At 36.2% G+C, this 17,067-nt stretch overlaps 1 protein-coding gene across 1 annotated transcript in view; it reads left to right on the forward strand.

The window, feature by feature from the left end:
* Positions 1 to 16,771, forward strand: part of LOC106668278 (locomotion-related protein Hikaru genki) — a 614,924-nt gene extending 598,153 nt beyond the window's left edge. The window contains exons 11-12 of the mRNA XM_024224607.1: positions 7,982 to 8,161; positions 14,325 to 16,771. Coding sequence (XP_024080375.1) covers positions 7,982 to 8,161; positions 14,325 to 14,524 — 380 coding nt within the window. The 3' untranslated portion in view covers positions 14,525 to 16,771. The remainder of the gene's footprint in view (positions 1 to 7,981; positions 8,162 to 14,324) is intronic.
* Positions 16,772 to 17,067: the final 296 nt, after the last annotated feature.

Here is a 17,067-nt window from a genome sequence, read left to right on the forward strand (position 1 = left end):
TTTAGTGTAACGAGCGGGATTCGAACTCACGACCTTCAGCTTAATACGCTGCTGCTCTATTCACTTCAGCTATCGTACACCAACTCCTCATCTCTACCTACAATCTTTCGAAGTTTACACTCTTTTGCCATATTTTCAAATTTTGTTTAATCAGGATTCGATTCTCAGCAACTAATAAAGTGGCCATTGGGATAATACAGTAAGATTATCAGTACTTAGATATCATAATTGACCGTGTTAATTATTTTAATTAATTATACTTTTAATCTACGATAAAACCTTGGTTGAGATGAAAAAGCAAGTGCCACGAGCGGGATTCGAACACACGACCTTTGGCTAAATACGCAGCTGTTCTAACCACTTGAGCTAGATGAAAGTCGTGGGTTCGAATCCCGCTCGTGCCACTAACTTTTTCATCTCAACAAGACCTTAAATTAAAAGTACAATTAATTAAAACAAATATTTATTTAGATAGATAAATGCACTCAAAGACAAAATCCCGGAGTTCATCAAGTGATCACGAAGTCACGATAGCTCAAATGGTTAGAGCAGCGGCGTATTGAGCCGAAGGTAGTGGGTTCGAATCCCCCTCGTGACACTGACTTTTAATTTCAACCAAAAACTTGCATAAAAAGGTCGATTAATTGAAAGAAATAATTTGGTTATAAGACTACTAAATATAATGGATAAACACTAGAGTCTAATTGTTCCTATGCAGCGACCTGCCATGCAGATTTATGAAAAAGCTTCACTTTCTTATAATCCTAAAATTTATTGACTATCGCTATAGTTGATTCATGAGGAATATGAAGTGGATCGGATTCAACCCAGGAACTGGATGAATAGGATACGGGCAATATTTTTTCCCAGTTTGAGAAAACCTTTAAACTCAAGTCAGCTTAAATAAAGAACGGGGTTTTACCGGAATAAGTTACCGGCCAATATCTCCGACAGTCTACCTGAGCCAAGTACTAGAGAACATGGTTAATAGCCATCCGACCTCCTTGAGTCGAGAGGCATACTGCCGGAATCTGCCGGGTTTACGAGATCTTCGAGACGATGGCCTCTTCCAATAATTGATTATACTGAGCACGCTCCAGCCAAACCGGAAGATTCTCCCTTGAGAGATTTTTTTAAAGAAAAAACCGTATGGATGAGCATCTTAAATCTGTATTTTGGAAAGGTTGCCTAAATGTTTATTTTATTCCATTGATCTTAGAAAAAGGAGGGCGTGTGGAAATTCGGAAAAATTGTTTATTAAACCTCATACTCTGCGTTAGCTCTCACAAGTTTTTCTGTGGCACTAAAATTAATTTAAAAAAATTTTTTTTTGGTTATTAATTTTCATTCTAGCATTGTTTGAAATCGGATTTTATCAGCCTGCTTTTGCTTTATACTGTACTTTGCACAGAATGACTAAATTATATGAATTATATCATATAGGTACTTCTGGCCTCTTGAGCACCATTTGAGTCATAACTTCAATGAATAAATAAATCATGTGACGACGTGATTGACTAGTCATTTTAGATTTTCAATCTTTAAATGTACGTTGTCGTGATTTTTAAGCCTTTATTTAAGGCTTCGATCGTGTGTTAATGCGGCTTTGTACAGCTTCTACTCGTTTTGATGTCCACGTGGAGGTTTTCATTTATGGCCAGGGTGCATTAACTGTGCTCTTTGAGTTGAGGACCTGTTGGTTTCTGAATAAATACATTTTCCAATTATCCAGTGTTGTTACGGCCCAAATTATATCGCCTCGGGCGTACTGGACTGAGCTCACCTCCTGACCCGCCCCGGACGGTAGGAAAATCGACCTCCTCATTACAGCTTCAAATCTCCTTCCAGGTATCTATCCGGATCGACCCAGGATGGCCTCGGATGCTCACGAGACGGAAAATCAGGCGAAATGCCGACAGCTTTTTCCCGTCGTTGACTTGTTGACAGTCGTTGCCCCATTATCGCTATTCTCTATACATTACCTATCTACCTCTATACATTTCCCCTATTATTTTTTTAGTTCAAATACTATTAAAACAAAACCAACCTTCGTTCGTTGTCTGACCAATTTTGGTGCTAGTTTGGACTGCCTTCCATTCCCTGGCCTTGGTTTTTTTCAGTTCAGGGTAAGCACATTACCTTTGAATGCTGGGGGTAAACATTTTTTTAATCCTAAGCTAATGAGTTTTTCGGTTGGTGAAGTCCTCATGTATCAATTTTTCATAATTCACTTTTAACCTCAGTATTTCTGTTTATTTATGGATTCTGAGAGATGAAGATATTTACGGTTCGATTCAGCACGTTTTCTATAAGATCGGTTAATTTAAAAAAAGAAAAGAAAACGCAATTCAACCTTACTATACTAACATAATGTACAAAACTAAATTGAGATGTTTGTGTCAATAAATTAATTAAATCATCATCACCGTCAGAGAATGACGAATAATCTGGTGTTTGGCCTAGGGATTCTCACTATCGATGAGTATCTTAGACAAAAGGATAAAATGGAAACGAAGGAACAGTGGAATTCACTCATGGACACAAACAATCCAAGAAACGTTTAGCAAACTTTGTTAGGAAAGAAACAACAGAATGCATGAAAGGAAGCAGGAAAATCTTCCTTACACGATTCTTAACAGGAACTGGAGAATGACTGGGCATCTACAAAGAAGCAGAAGAAACACTACACCTACTAACAAACTCTGGTGCCACATTTGCCTGCAGGAGAAATTGTTTTGCGATGTACAACGTAACCGTAGAGGAAATTCAACCACTGAGACCGGACTTACTAATCAAACTCCTTGATCAACTATGACTCACCAATTTGCTATGAGCACAGAACTGGGGGATAGAACAGCTCTAAAGCGGGGAATACACATACCCGTTGCAACGCTACGCGACGCTACCCGATGCTACCCGACGCCTTGTCAGGTTTTGGTAGTTTCTACTTCATTCTTGCGTAAGAGGCACTCTCGACACGACACGCAAGAATGGCACAATTACACAGAAGAAAAACACTTGGAGCCCTGAAGATGATCTCAATAAAGATCGAAACGTTGGCACGATAAAGAAAATGTTTTTCTGAAACCTACATCTCACCAGACCGCATCTCACGATTTCTAAATAAATATCGATTAACGGTCACTAATCACCACACATTATAACTACTACTTAACCCACACGAGTTGAGGACCATTCCAAGGGATAGCACTTATTATGATGGTACACGAAATGGACCGGTGGTGCAAGGGAGTTGGGGGTGGGTGACCTCCACCCAAGAATGAAAAAACCGTGTGACTGTGATCAGACTGGTCCAGGTATGATTTTGTATAATTTAGTATGTTTTTACTATTCCCCAACAGGTTTTTTATCTTAGAAGTAAACGCAATTGTCTAAATTCACTAATTTCGTGGTCCGCTTGACCAATTAAATCATTATAATTAATTAAGGTTCTTAGTTGAGATGAAAAAAAGTCAATGGCACGAGCGGAAAAGGAGGGAAACTCATAAGGTGAGGTTGAGATAGGAAGTTGATGTCCGAGTGGATCGAGGTCACGATAGCTCAAGTGGTAGAGCAGCGGCGTATCTAGATTTTTTATCTCAACTAAAAACCTTAATTACTTATAATATATTAATTGGTCAAGTGGACCACGAAATTAGTGAATTTAATGTATTGGTTAAGAAAAAAAAGCCAGTGCACGAGCGGGATTCGAACCCACGACCTTCGGCTGGCAAAAAGGAGGGAAAATTCGAAAGGTGGGTTAAGATGGGAAGTTGATGTCGGAGTGGGTCGAAGTCACGATAGATCAAGTGGTAGAGCAGCGGCGTATTTAGCCGAAGGTCGTGGGTTCTAATCCCGCTCGTGACACTGACTTTTTTATCTCAACCAATACCTTACATAAAGATTTACTACATATAATGATGACTACACGCAATAAACTCGATTTTCCTGTACTTGTAGATATTTCTGATTTGGTGCAAATATAATTATATTTACTTCATTATTACATATATTTGCAATTAATATTTATGCTTTTAAATTAGTAATATTAGTCGAATTCTGCAAAAAATTGGTAGAAAATTTCCCCAGTTAGATTACTCAGTGTAAATGTTTTCCGTCGTTGGATCTCTTACAATTCAACTCGTTTTGATAGGTATAAAACGTCTCTTTGATGTCTCCCTAGTAGAAAAGCAGGCCTACACGAACGTCAATCGACATTGTTTTGATATATTCGTCCCTTTGATATGTCCGTAGTTCGTTTCCATTCATTACATAGAAACCCCGAATCATCCCATTGAGAATGAAGTCTTCAACAACGTCTGCAGAGTTTCAATTTTCTCTGTATTGTTTTATGTTTTTATTAAACGACCTTTCCTAAGCGTATGAAGACGTGGATGTATTTTATAAGGCGTGATATACTTCCTGAAGGATTTAGCCCTATTTTATCAACGCAGCATTTAAGATTTTTAGAGATGGTTACAGAAACAGAATTATGTGTTATCTTTAGTGACATAATTTTAAAGAATTTCTTGTATCGTATTCATAACCGTTTAGTAGTTTTTCTGTTATTAAGTTTTCTTAACCAACGCAAGTAGACTTGCAGACCTACATTTGGAAATGTTTTAACATAAATAAGCATTAGCCTTCTGTCTCCGAAGTGTCATTTTTCAGGCTAGGGCGAAGCTTGGCTCTGCGTAAAGGATTTATCACTCTTATTCCTCAATTTAATAAAAGAGGGAAACATTTATTCTCCTATAAAGTTAATAGGAAGAGATGGTCCGACTGAAATTGGAGAGTGCGCTGGGCGCTTTTCAAATGAAAATTCCGTAATCGCGTCCCCCTTTAGATAAGCGTAATGTACCATTCGTCTAGAAACTTTATTTGCATTCGCCCTCCTATCCGAACCTGGAACGAAAAATATATAAAACGTATTAAATGAAATTCGACCCTATTATATTTTTTTCTACTATATTATTACTAAACGCTGAGAGATTATTTTGATTTAGATAGGATTTTAAAGATGAGCTCAATCAAAACGTCATAAAAATAAAGGGATAACTTCAAACGATATTAATTGAAAAATTAAAATAAATTATATCTAGGGTATTTTCAGTCAAATAAAATCTAAAATATTGATTGCATTATTTGACAATGTCAGTCGATATTTATTTACGAAATATAGAAAATTATTTTAGAAAATTAGAAAAAATTTTGCTTTACTTTATTTTAATTTAGTATCTAAAACTAATAGAGCATTGAACCGTAGTTGGCTTCATTTTGGAAAGTCATTTCTGCACATAAAGTTAAAGTCAAATTTGAAGTACTTTCGATCACTAAATTGAGCTTGAGGACTATTCCGTGAATTTGTGGCGGGCGGAGGAATCTTGACCGTTTAAATGAACTCACTTAGAGGCAAATATGACAGGATTAGTAAATGAATTGTGGTATGTAATTTATTAGCGTGAATGAAGTGATTCATCCGCAATTATCCCGAAGAACATCGAGTAGTGTGAATGAATGAGGGGATGAAATTTATTAGCTGAATAAAGGGAATCATCCCCGATCAACCCAATATCGACTACCATAGTGTAGTGTAAACGCAGTCTCGTGTATGAATGTATTTATTAGCGCGAATGGAGAAGCATATCCCCAATTATCCCAAGGAATATCTAGTAATATAAGGTAGAGTAAACGCAGTCTCGTGTATGAATGTATTTATTAGCGCGAATGGAGGAGCTGATACCCAATTATCTCAAGGAATATCGAGTACCATAGTGTAGTGTAAGCGCAGTCTCGTGTATGGATGCATTTATTAGCGCGAATGGAGGATGTTTTCTTCATTACCCCGAGAAATATTGAGTAATATAGGGTAGCGTAAATGCAGTCTCGGGTATGAATGTATTTATTAGCGCGAATGGAGGAGCTGATCCCCAATTATCTCAAGGAATATCGAGTACCATAGTGTAGTGTAAGCGCAGTCTCGTTTATGAATGTATTTATTAGCGCGAATGGAGGAGTTTATCCACATTACCCCGAGAAATATCGAGTACTGTATAGTAGTGTAAATGCAGTCTCGTGTATGAATGTATATATTAGCGCGAATGGAGGAACTTATCCCCAATTATCCCAAGGAGTATCTAGTACTGTAAGGTAGTGTAAACGCAGTCTGGTGTATGAATGTATTTATTAACGCGAATGGAGGAGTTTATCCCCAATTATCTCAAGGAATATCGAGTATTATAAGGTAGTGTAAACGCAGTCTCGTGAATGAATGTATTTATTAGCGCGAATGGAGGAGCTTATCCACATTACCCAGAGGAATACGGAGTACTATGGTGTAGTGTAAACGCAGTCTCGTGTATGAATGTATTTATTAGCGCGAATGGAGGAGCTTGTCTTCATTACCCCGAGGAATATCGAGTACTATACGGTAGTGTAAACGCCGTCTCGTGTATGAATGTATTTATTAGCGCGAATGGAGGAACATCCACAATTACTTCGAAGAATATCAAGTACTCTGAAATAGAGTGAATACTAACCAGACTATTATGATTCATCTTATTTTGTATATGTATTTGTTAGATTTGTTAGTTTATCCACAATTGGCGAGGCCCTGAGGTACTGTAAGGCTATTAATAACATAAAAAAAGAGAGAGTTAGTTACCGTTAAATCACTATAACATCATAACTTGGTTGTAGAAATATGAAATAAAATTATAAGGATCAAACGGCGAGAAAAACCGGAATAGAATTTAGATTTGCGGTGTAGCTTATGGGAAATACAAGCAGTTTGTTGGTCATAAAAAAATTGGCAGGCACTTGTCGAAACATGGAATATAGCTCAAAAGTGGTGCCAGAATATCGTAAATGCAAATTGCCTACAAGGCCATAGTCATCTCCAGAAAAAAGAAGCTAAATATTACTTATTTCAATTAATTATTCTTTTTATGTAAAGTATTGGTTGAGATGAAAAAGTTAGTGTCAAGAGGGGAACACACGACCTTCGGCTCAATACGCCGCTGCTCTAACCACTTGAGCTATCGTGACTTCGATCCACACCAACTCCCCACCTTGTATGGGTTCGAATCCCGCTCGTGACGCTAACTTTTTCATCTCAACCAAGACCTTACATAAAAAGAACAATTAATTGAAATAAGAAATTCAGTCAATTAGGCCACTAAACATAAATGGATTAATACTAAAAATTACAGCTTAGAAGCGAAATGAAGAAATAGAGCACTGCAAATAAATCACCAACCAAGACCAAACGTCAAAGTGGAAAGCACAATGACGAGGGGTTAAACATCTTTACAATATTTTCTCCCTGTTATTCATAATTAAAAATCTCAGGCTGTGCCAGGATTCGAATTCAGGAAACCACTTGCGTGACAAATAGGAGGTCGGATGCCCTAACCACTATGCCACCGCGGTCCACTATCACAGTGTTGTTAAATAGTTTCCAAGTGTTCTAGTTACCTTCTTCTTATCATGTTACATCTTATTTAACGTTAAATATGAAAATCCTGTTATTTGAATATTAATTTAACGTTTTAAAAGAGTAAATGGTTGCATGTTAAGTTATACGAAGTGAAGAATATGTAGTTTGATCGGAGTTCGAATGATATAATGATAAATAATAATATATAATATTACACTAGATGTTTTTATTCATCAGTCTTTTGAAGAATAGTAATGTAAAAGGGTATGTAGGGTTGTACATCACCAGTTATAATAGTACCACCAAAAAATTTATCCTATTAGCTGCCAACCGGAAATAATCAATTTCCTCCGCCGTCTATTTCACGGTCTACCGAACACCTTCTTCCGGGAGAATCATGTAAAATTCAAAACAGTAAACGCCCTCCTAAAACAAGAGTTTCAATTTGTAGACGTCTTGATGATTTTTACAAACAATTCAATGACCTCATACCAATCACAGATGAAAAATGACTAATAAAAAAATATTTAATTTTGTCCATAGCTGTCCGGTGTCCGGCGCCGAGAGTTCCAGACAAAGGGAGACTTGTCGAAGATGAAAACGGTGGTGAATACGTTGTGGGATCTGTTGTGCAGTTCTCATGCGAATCGAGACACTCGCTCGTCGGAGAAGGCAGCATCGTATGCACGGATGCAGGCGTTTGGTCTCATCCCGCTCCAATCTGTAAGTCTTCCAAATCACTCAATAAAGTTTTAACTCGGATTTTTTATGCAGTTTGTTTTTAAGTCGTGGTAGCTCTTACCCGAACAAGAACCGTTATTTTGCCTGGTCTTCATTTGCAGTACTCCTGTCAATACTATAGGGATGTATGTTTAATGATTCCGTTTTAACCCTTTGTGGCTCAATGTTGTCTTAGAGCAAGACAAATATTAGCAATTTGGTTAAAAAGTTAGCAAGCAATCCCGTATGTTTAGAGATAGTAAGTTTATATTGGTGCCAAATAAACCAGTGTTGCCAATACATACGCAGAAACAGAGAACGATGCTGCGCTTACCCTCAGGGGATTTCTTGCTAACCTTAAATAAAATCGCTAAAATCGGCATTGCTTTGAAGAAAATTTGAGCAAGAAATGGTTAAATTATAAACTGGAACGAAAAATTGTATACTAAATTTTATCAGCTTCTATTAAATATATAAATATTCAATTAATTATACACAATTTTTTTTCTTTTTTCGAAATGAAAAATTTATGTCACAGGCGGGATTCGAACCCACGACTTTCGGCTTTTTTTTCATTTCGAAAAAAAATTGTGTATAATTAATTGAGAAAAATTTTATGTTTGACAAATATAATAATCCTTACAAGATGCATTGATGGGATGAAGGGCCATGTTGGTGATAAAAGATTCCAAGATGGAGATTTTTAGATTGGCGCAAAAAAAAATCAGTGTTGCCAATACACCGGATGAAACATTGAAGGAAAACACTGCATCCGCCCTAAACTCATGGGATTAGCTAAGCTTTAGAAAATTTGGTAAATTTGGTGTTGCCCTGAGTTTGAATGTTTGGTACGAAAGGGTTGTTTGTTCAAAACAGCCATCAGTTCCTTTCAATTCCTCAGACACCCGTCTCTTCATATCCCTCAATTTCTGCGTGACCTGTGACCCAGGTTTTTTCATGCAGTTTTGATTTAATTCGTTCAAATGCTTTGATGTCTTTTTGATCCTTTCTTCCTTAACATAATTTTCTCCCATTCATTTACTATAACTCCGGCAAATTTTTTTAAACTTTAATATCAAAGTTCAAGATGACTCCCAATAGGAATGCGAATCCGATGGAGGTGCACAAAAATGCAAATGTCCTTTTTTTAAGCATAACCTTAACCTAATTTTTTTTTCAAAATCCTGTCTTAACAGTTTTAGCAAATTAATTCTAGTGGCTGTGATTACACAGTACGTTAGACATCTTATTCCTTGAGGTTTCAGGGTAAACTCTAAAGAAGAGGCGAAAGTTCCATGAAGGAGCCAATAAAATGGTGCTTGTCCCTATTCTGGCTTGAACATTTCCAACATACATCGGAATGATTTGTGAGTTACTTGTCTTTCTCTGTGGAGGATTTTATTGTTTCATATGATCCATAGAACCCTCGTTGAACGTACTGATAGTTGTAACAAAGGCAATACGTTTCCTTGCCGATTTATTTTAGCTAAACTTCAGATATCGAATCATTTTATACTAGCGATCAAAACTGAAATCGACATTTTACAAATGTAAAATGACAATGTTCTAGCAGAACCTTGACAAAGCAGCAGTATTGTCACATAATTAGTATTGAGTAGGGGAGAGGATAAATAATTACTAAACATAGTAAATTCTGATATATAAAAAAATAACCTTGATGAAGGTATTTTCAAAAAATAAATATTGATAATATTAATAAAGATATTTTATGAGAATGATCAACTTCAGTGTGCTGAAAAATGACTGTGAGTCCTGTAGCACTGAGATAGAATAATAGTAAAACATGGGTGTGTTTTAAACCCATTTTCCTTCTCGCATACAACTGCCAAGAAATCGTCCCAGAATGTGTCAAATCTTTAAATATTATGTAATGTTATGTAATTTAAATGTGTTATTTTTCACCAACTTTGTCACCAGTTTTTATTTTCATAAGAAAGCTTTCGGGCCAACACTCGGCTCGGCCACATTCTATTGTCATCTATATTAAAATTATCATATTACAGAACTTAACAAAAACATTAAATACATATTGTATAAACAGAGATTTGTTAAATTTTGTGATATAATAATTTCAATATAGAGGACAAAAACTGAGGAAGCGTCGAGTGTTGGTCCCAAACCTTTAGGAAGATTTCACGAAAAGGAAAGGAGGATTTATCAAAAAATACCCATATCTTCTTACTGGGGTTATTAGGTTATAAAAGTGATTTGGTGTTGAGGAATTAAGTCTGGTAGTTTTTTCTTTTTTCAGTCAGTTGTGCTGTTTTGGTGCGAGCTGTTTTTGATTTATGTATTTATAAACCTTTTTCGATATTAATGTTCTGTTATATATTTCTAAGTTTGCAGTATGTCAATTTATCATACTTCGTACTTCCTCGTACTTTGTGGCGTGATTGGTCTCTACTGATTGGTGGTAGGGTTGACACGTTCCTGACTCACTTTTTTCACATTTTGTTATCGTGGTAATTAAATGGGCAGTGCCCAGTTAAAATACTCTTTTCTCTTTGGTCCGAAACCTTACTTCAGGAAGATTTCATGAAAAGGAAAGGAGGATTTATCAAAAAACACCCATATCTTCATGCTGGGGTTATTAGGTTATAAAAGTGATTTGGTGTTGAGGAATTAAGTCTAGTAGTTTTTTATTGTTTCAGTCAGTTCTAGTGCTATTTTGGTGGGAGCTGTTTTTGATTTATGTATTTATAAACCTTTTTCGATATTAATGGCTGCTATATATTTCTAAGTTTGCAGTATGTCCATTTATCATACTTCGTACTTCCTCGTACTTTGTGGAGTGATTGGTCTCTACTGATTCGTGGTAGGGTTGACACGTTCCTGACTCACTTTTTTTTCCATTTTGTTATCGTGGTAATTAAGTGCGAAGTGCCCAGTTAAAATACTGCTTTTCTAATCTGAAAGAGTGGTAGATTTTTGTTTTCTTTGTGGAGACATTAAAAAAAATATTTGGTTGTTTTGAACTTACTTATTCACAAAAGCGTAGACATCATCATCTAATCTGAACACACAGTTTCTATTTTAAGCAATTTCGTAAAGGATCGAACCTTAAATCTGTCACACCCTAGGCCTTTAGCCCTAGTCATTAATATCGCCTTCACGAAGAGACTGTAAATTTTTGAGCTAACGGATCGCAGTCACGTAAGATACGGTCGCATGTCTCTGCTGATTAAGGGTAATAATGGTAGCTTCAGTCTCAGTTTTTCCATTTTTTTAAAATAGTAACTAAATGGGCAGGTATTATTTATATTTTCCTCCACCCGTGCCTACTAAGAGGGGTATTGTTGTCCTGGTTGGGATGATTTGTTTTTGGATTTTTTTACACCTGGCGAATTCATCAAGTGCGTTCTCTTCCTCCATCCATTTGCTGCCGCTTTTGCTAGTTTTCTGTTCGTTCCCTGATGCCCCTCGTGACCCGGCGCCCACATCGGATTTATTTAGTTGCGTGTGTTTTCCCAGTATTTCGAGATATTTTAAGCATTCCCACACCGGCTTTTAGTTGAAGGTGGAGAGTTGTAATGCCTTAAGCGCTGCTTGGATGTCTGAAATTAGTTTATGCACCTTTAAGGTCATTTTGAAGTATTTCTTCATTACAGAGTTCTACTACCTGATTTCAGGTTGGATAATTGAAGGTGTGGGACCAGGAAGTTTTGCTAGGTCAAATTTTTGGTTATTTTTAACCTCACTTAACCCCTGTTCTATTTTAAATCGATCTGTGTACTGCAGTAATGCCTCTCTACCAATTTCGTTGCTTTCAAACCATCACCGGCTTACGTTTTCCTAGAAATTGGAAATATATTTTTACGGTGGCTTTTTCTTAGGTCAGGATTTCTGTACAGGCCCAAAATATAAGCCATCGAACTCATTATGTCTTATAATAAAAATTAGGGTGCTGTTTCATTTTATCCTAAGTTGCGTGTCTTTAATTCTTATTTAAAAATATTTAGTTATCAAAAAATGTTGAATAAGCTCGAAATGTTAAGCCATCGAACTCATTATGTCCTATAATAAAAATTAGGGTGGTTTCATTTTATCCGAAGTTGCGTGTCTTTAATTCTTATTTAAAAATATTTGGTTATCAAAACATGTTGAATAAGCTCAAAATGTTCAAAAAACTTATATTTCAGAAATGAAAAATTTGAAGGCTTTTTAATTTCCAATTCCTGTTTAATGGGATTCTGTGATACTAAACCCGCACGACTTGTGTGTCTGGCAGAATTATTGGTCTAGCGCGCCGTTACAGGTAACGTTACTCTAATTGATCAATCACATGTAATAAATTAACTGTTTATATTACAAACGATCATGATGATGATGATGATGATGATGAAAAATTATATAAGTTACGGTTAGGCATATAAGTTGGTTAAGGAATTAATAGTAAGATATGGCACGGATAATGGACATACTGTGTGACCGTTGTTTTGGATGATTTCCTTTAGTTTCTCTGGTTCCATTCTATCCGTACTGAAACATATTAACTAACATAACTATATTAAATCTACCAAATATACAATCCATCTAACCCTGAAATCATAACACGCTTCAATAACGTATGCAAAAAGTTCATTTATTTCTATACTTTGATTTGTTTTGCTTGTCTCTTATTCGGCTTTTGTTCGCAGCTGCGAGCTATTTTTACCTTTAAACATCAATAATGTTATCACTTTATTGAAACGAACACGCGTGTTTTTAGACACGAATCGTCGAAAAAGTACACCTCAGTCTTTCAAGTTCAAATACTTGCAATCAACTCTTGCGCCTTAGAAAATCTTAGGAGGATAAACCGACAAAAATATCCTCATAAGATCGGACAGCCAAGCAGCATTAAATCATTAGCATGTAAGAAAATCATACACTCCCTGAACCTATTCTTGGGGTAACAATATCAAACCTAGAATCCTTCATCTTAGAATGGATTAAAAAAAGACAAAAGGATTAGCGGATTAATTCTAGAGTTGCTAAATACCGTAAGCTAATGTGAAAACAAACCTCACCAAGACTGGCAAACTTCCTGCTACAGTTATAGAATTTGAGAGAGGATCATATCCACAGGAGTGATAGGCCTATTTAACGATCACTGCCATTAGAGAAAACATTTACAAAAACTGGGCCAATTCGACGTTGTTCGCATTTTTGGGTGGTGCATTGATGAGGATGAAACACATGTCTTCGAATGTGTGCTCAATGAAGGCATAACCTGGGATACAAAGGAAACCAGAGAAAGGAAGTAGAATTCCTTAGGAGAAGGAACTCAATTGCACTGAACTAAGGAACTAGGCAAGTAGAATAAGTCAGAAGACTGCAGTTCTTGGGGAACAAAAAACCCTAACTTCCTAGTATCCATCATCATCATAATCATCAAAAATATCTTCGTTAGTAACAGCTTGCTAAGTAGTGAGCATGTTCCGTGAACAGACATCAATACCTCACGAGGTTGTCTAATGTCATAATCTTCATCATAAGAGCAGCTCTAATTTCGGAGTTTTAAAGGGTCTATCCAAATTTTATTTTATTTTCATTTTGACAACGTTTTGACCATTTCGTTTATCCACTTTAGGATTTTATGTTGACTTTTTCTTAGGCCAAGCTTAATTTCAATTTTGTCCCAAGCAAGTTTATGCAGTGATAATTATGTTAATACCCGGCTATGTTTTTATTGATTTCTGCTGTCGTATGTCTACATGATTAATGTTACCTTGTCATGTATTCCCTTGAAACTTCTGTAAAATTACTTCTGCGAGTATGGCTGAAGCAGGGGTGGTCTTTCTAGACAGCCTGGCGGTGGATAACTGTATATATTAGTCCATTAAGTGGATAAAGTTAAATTAGTTTTGTTGTGGTGTCGTTTCTACATTGTTTGAAAGTTATTGAGCGTAGTTGTCAAAAGTAGTTTTTATATTGTGCAGCATTGAAATAAAGCACAATAAAACTTATTATAGATTGTTTTAAATTGCAAGATTTGACTATAAAAGAAGTTTTAATCCAGGCATATTTTGCCTTTTAGTGTATTTCTCTTGTGGAATGGGCACTAGGTCCACTGTTATTGGGCGATCCACACTTACATTTATTTATACACCTATATTTCTCTATTTATGCAGTTTTCTACATCTGTTATGTTTTGTTCTTTCAGGTAGAGCGCATTGTGACTACCCGGGAGAGCCGGCGAACGGGAGGATAATCCCTTTGAAATTTACCTACGAGCCGGGAGACAGATTGAAAGTGACCTGCCACGCGGGATTCGTAACGAGGCTCGAGGCGAAACCTGTCTGCAAATCGGATGGGACCTGGAGCCAACCGATCCCAGAGTGCAGAAACTACAGGGACGTTTAATCCTAAAGCCAAACCATGTCCAATAAGTGGAGATTTAAAAAAAAACCTTTATAAAGTGTAAAATATGGAGAGAAATTGTAATAAAATAATATATATTTTGAAACTAGTTTACAAAGTATGTGTGTAAAAAATGGATACAAAATGTATTTATTCCGTTTAGTGTTGACAATTCAATTCCAATTACACAGAAGACATTTTATTTAATATGTAAGAGCGATCAAGAGTTTTTGTTTTGTCTTAAGTTGAAATTAGAATCTATAATCCTATAAAATAATACAATCAATAATGCTAGTAGAAATTCCGTTTACATCAAAAATAAATACGGCATTACAAATTCATTAAAACAATATTGCACTTGATTATTTTTAGTATCAACCATCTAAATAATTTTTTAAGACGAATCCAAAGAAGTCAATTCAAAATACAGTTAAGTCCCACTAATCCGAACACGCGGATATAAAATGTTTTGATCTGATTTTTTTATTTAACAGATTTAAAAGGATAGTTAAATTACTGTAGTTTTGCTACATTTACTGCCGATTCCTCGTATTTAATCCTGGCTATCATCGTTGTTCTGGTCTGTCTTCAATGGTGGTCTTTAAGTACAATTGTTAAAAACCAAGAAGGAGAAGCTAAAACGCATGCGCCAGACCAAAACGGCAAGTATAGATGCAAAATGATCAGAAAGTACTGAACTACCCTATCAATCAAGTCCTGTTCTTTTAAAACTTCCAGCGTTTTTGGGTTTAAGCAAGAATATCAACCTTTTCTCCACTACGGCCTATTTATAGTATGGATGGATACTTTACCGGATGACCATAACGTAGAAAGTGTGTTTTCCCCACAGAACTAAGCACTTTCCTCGGTTCCTCTTTATCTGTGCACCTATTTTGGTGTGTGATTGCCTTAGCTAAGTTAACTATAGGTGCCAGTTACTTACATTCACAAAAAGTATATGCCGATGTCTCTGGTTTCAAAGATGGTAGTTAATAGCGCAGTAGCTTATAATTTTCATCAAATCTTGCTTACTGAGGGAATTACTTTGCCTTCATTTTGAGAAAATGCATTTCCTATCTTTCCTTATACCTGGCGCTTTTGTCCAATGCTTGATTTTTTTCCCCAGGCCATTTTAACAGCTGCAACTTTAGCACACTCTCTGGTGCGGGGGTTCTGAGTGAGAGTGTCCAGTGTGAGAGAACTCACCTCAAGGTAACTTTGCTATGCTTTCTTAGGACAATTGGGCAACATAGACATTCTCAGACTAGTTTTAATCTAAAAGCATACGCGTTTAGTGTCTAGCCCGAAAAAATGTAAATCCTTGTACATTTGATTTTGTTCTTTACCAACTCCTCTGCACAGAGTCGGATTGCATGGACCCCAACTTGCAAGATAGTTGGAAACAGACCAGGAATTTTGCTCGTTTTCTAGGATGTGATTCGACCCTTTTATCACTACACCTACTCCCTGTTTTATCTTTCATCCTGAAACTTGAGGTTGCCTTTCAACCAAATACACGACCTCTTGGAAAGGTCGATCAAAGTTAAGTTTTTTCCCATTTTTCCAGGTACTACTTGTAAACACCATTTCATTTATATTAAGTATCTCAGAGTTTCATTATGACTCCTCCAATTTGGTTTTATTTATTTTTATCTCAGGAGCCTGTTGGCACGTTCGAAAGCCAACTTTTGCACACGAACTTGAAAGGGTTGTAAATCGAGTGATGATTGCTGTTGTAGAGTATGCATCACTCCAGTTTAGGTAAGAATCACTAATTCTTGAACTCAGTTTGTTTTTGGTCATCAAGATAAAGCTCTATATGTGACCAGGATCGTTGGATGTATAACCTATATGCAATCTTTGTCTATTCCCAGTGCTTCACAATCTGTGGCCAGTATGTCTATACGACTTCTCCACTTGCGCCTATGGTCAATGGTTGTACCGAGGTTCATAGTTTCTTTAGAATAGGTTATAGCTTCTTCTTTTAAATTGGGAGTCTTTAAGTTTAGCTTCCTTCTCCTTACGAAGGTTATGAGGAGTATTTTACCCATTTTCTTAAACCACCTTTCTATAAAATATAGGGGATTTTGCATTGGATTCGACAGTGTGTATCAAATTAATAGTTTATGATGATTACCAGGTCAACTGCACATACCCTATGGTATGGTATAGCTCTGTGGTTAGATCATTAACTGCTAGCGTCCATAGAATTGGCGATAGTTATTGGGTTGTCCGGAAAATAATGCAGGATTTTGGTATTAAACAAAAAAAAAGAAACTAGTTACTTTAAAGCAATGTTCTTTAATCAAAATAATTTCCCATACNACATTATAAGGATGACTGAATTATTTCCAAGTAGCGGAATGCTACAGAGGTAAACAAACAATATCATTTGGAAGAGGATTAATAAGTGTTGACATTCACACAAATGAGTAATCCTGTAAACGTAAACAGAATATTTTATATAGATTTTTTTTAATGAAAACTTAAAATCCTGCATTATTTTCCGGACAACCCAATACTTCCATAGGTAGGTTCTATTTGTA

Source organism: Cimex lectularius, unplaced genomic scaffold (genome assembly GCF_000648675.2).
Source record: "Cimex lectularius strain Harlan isolate CLEC.00 unplaced genomic scaffold, Clec_2.1 scaffold71, whole genome shotgun sequence".
Classification (NCBI taxonomy): Eukaryota; Metazoa; Arthropoda; class Insecta; order Hemiptera; family Cimicidae; genus Cimex; species Cimex lectularius.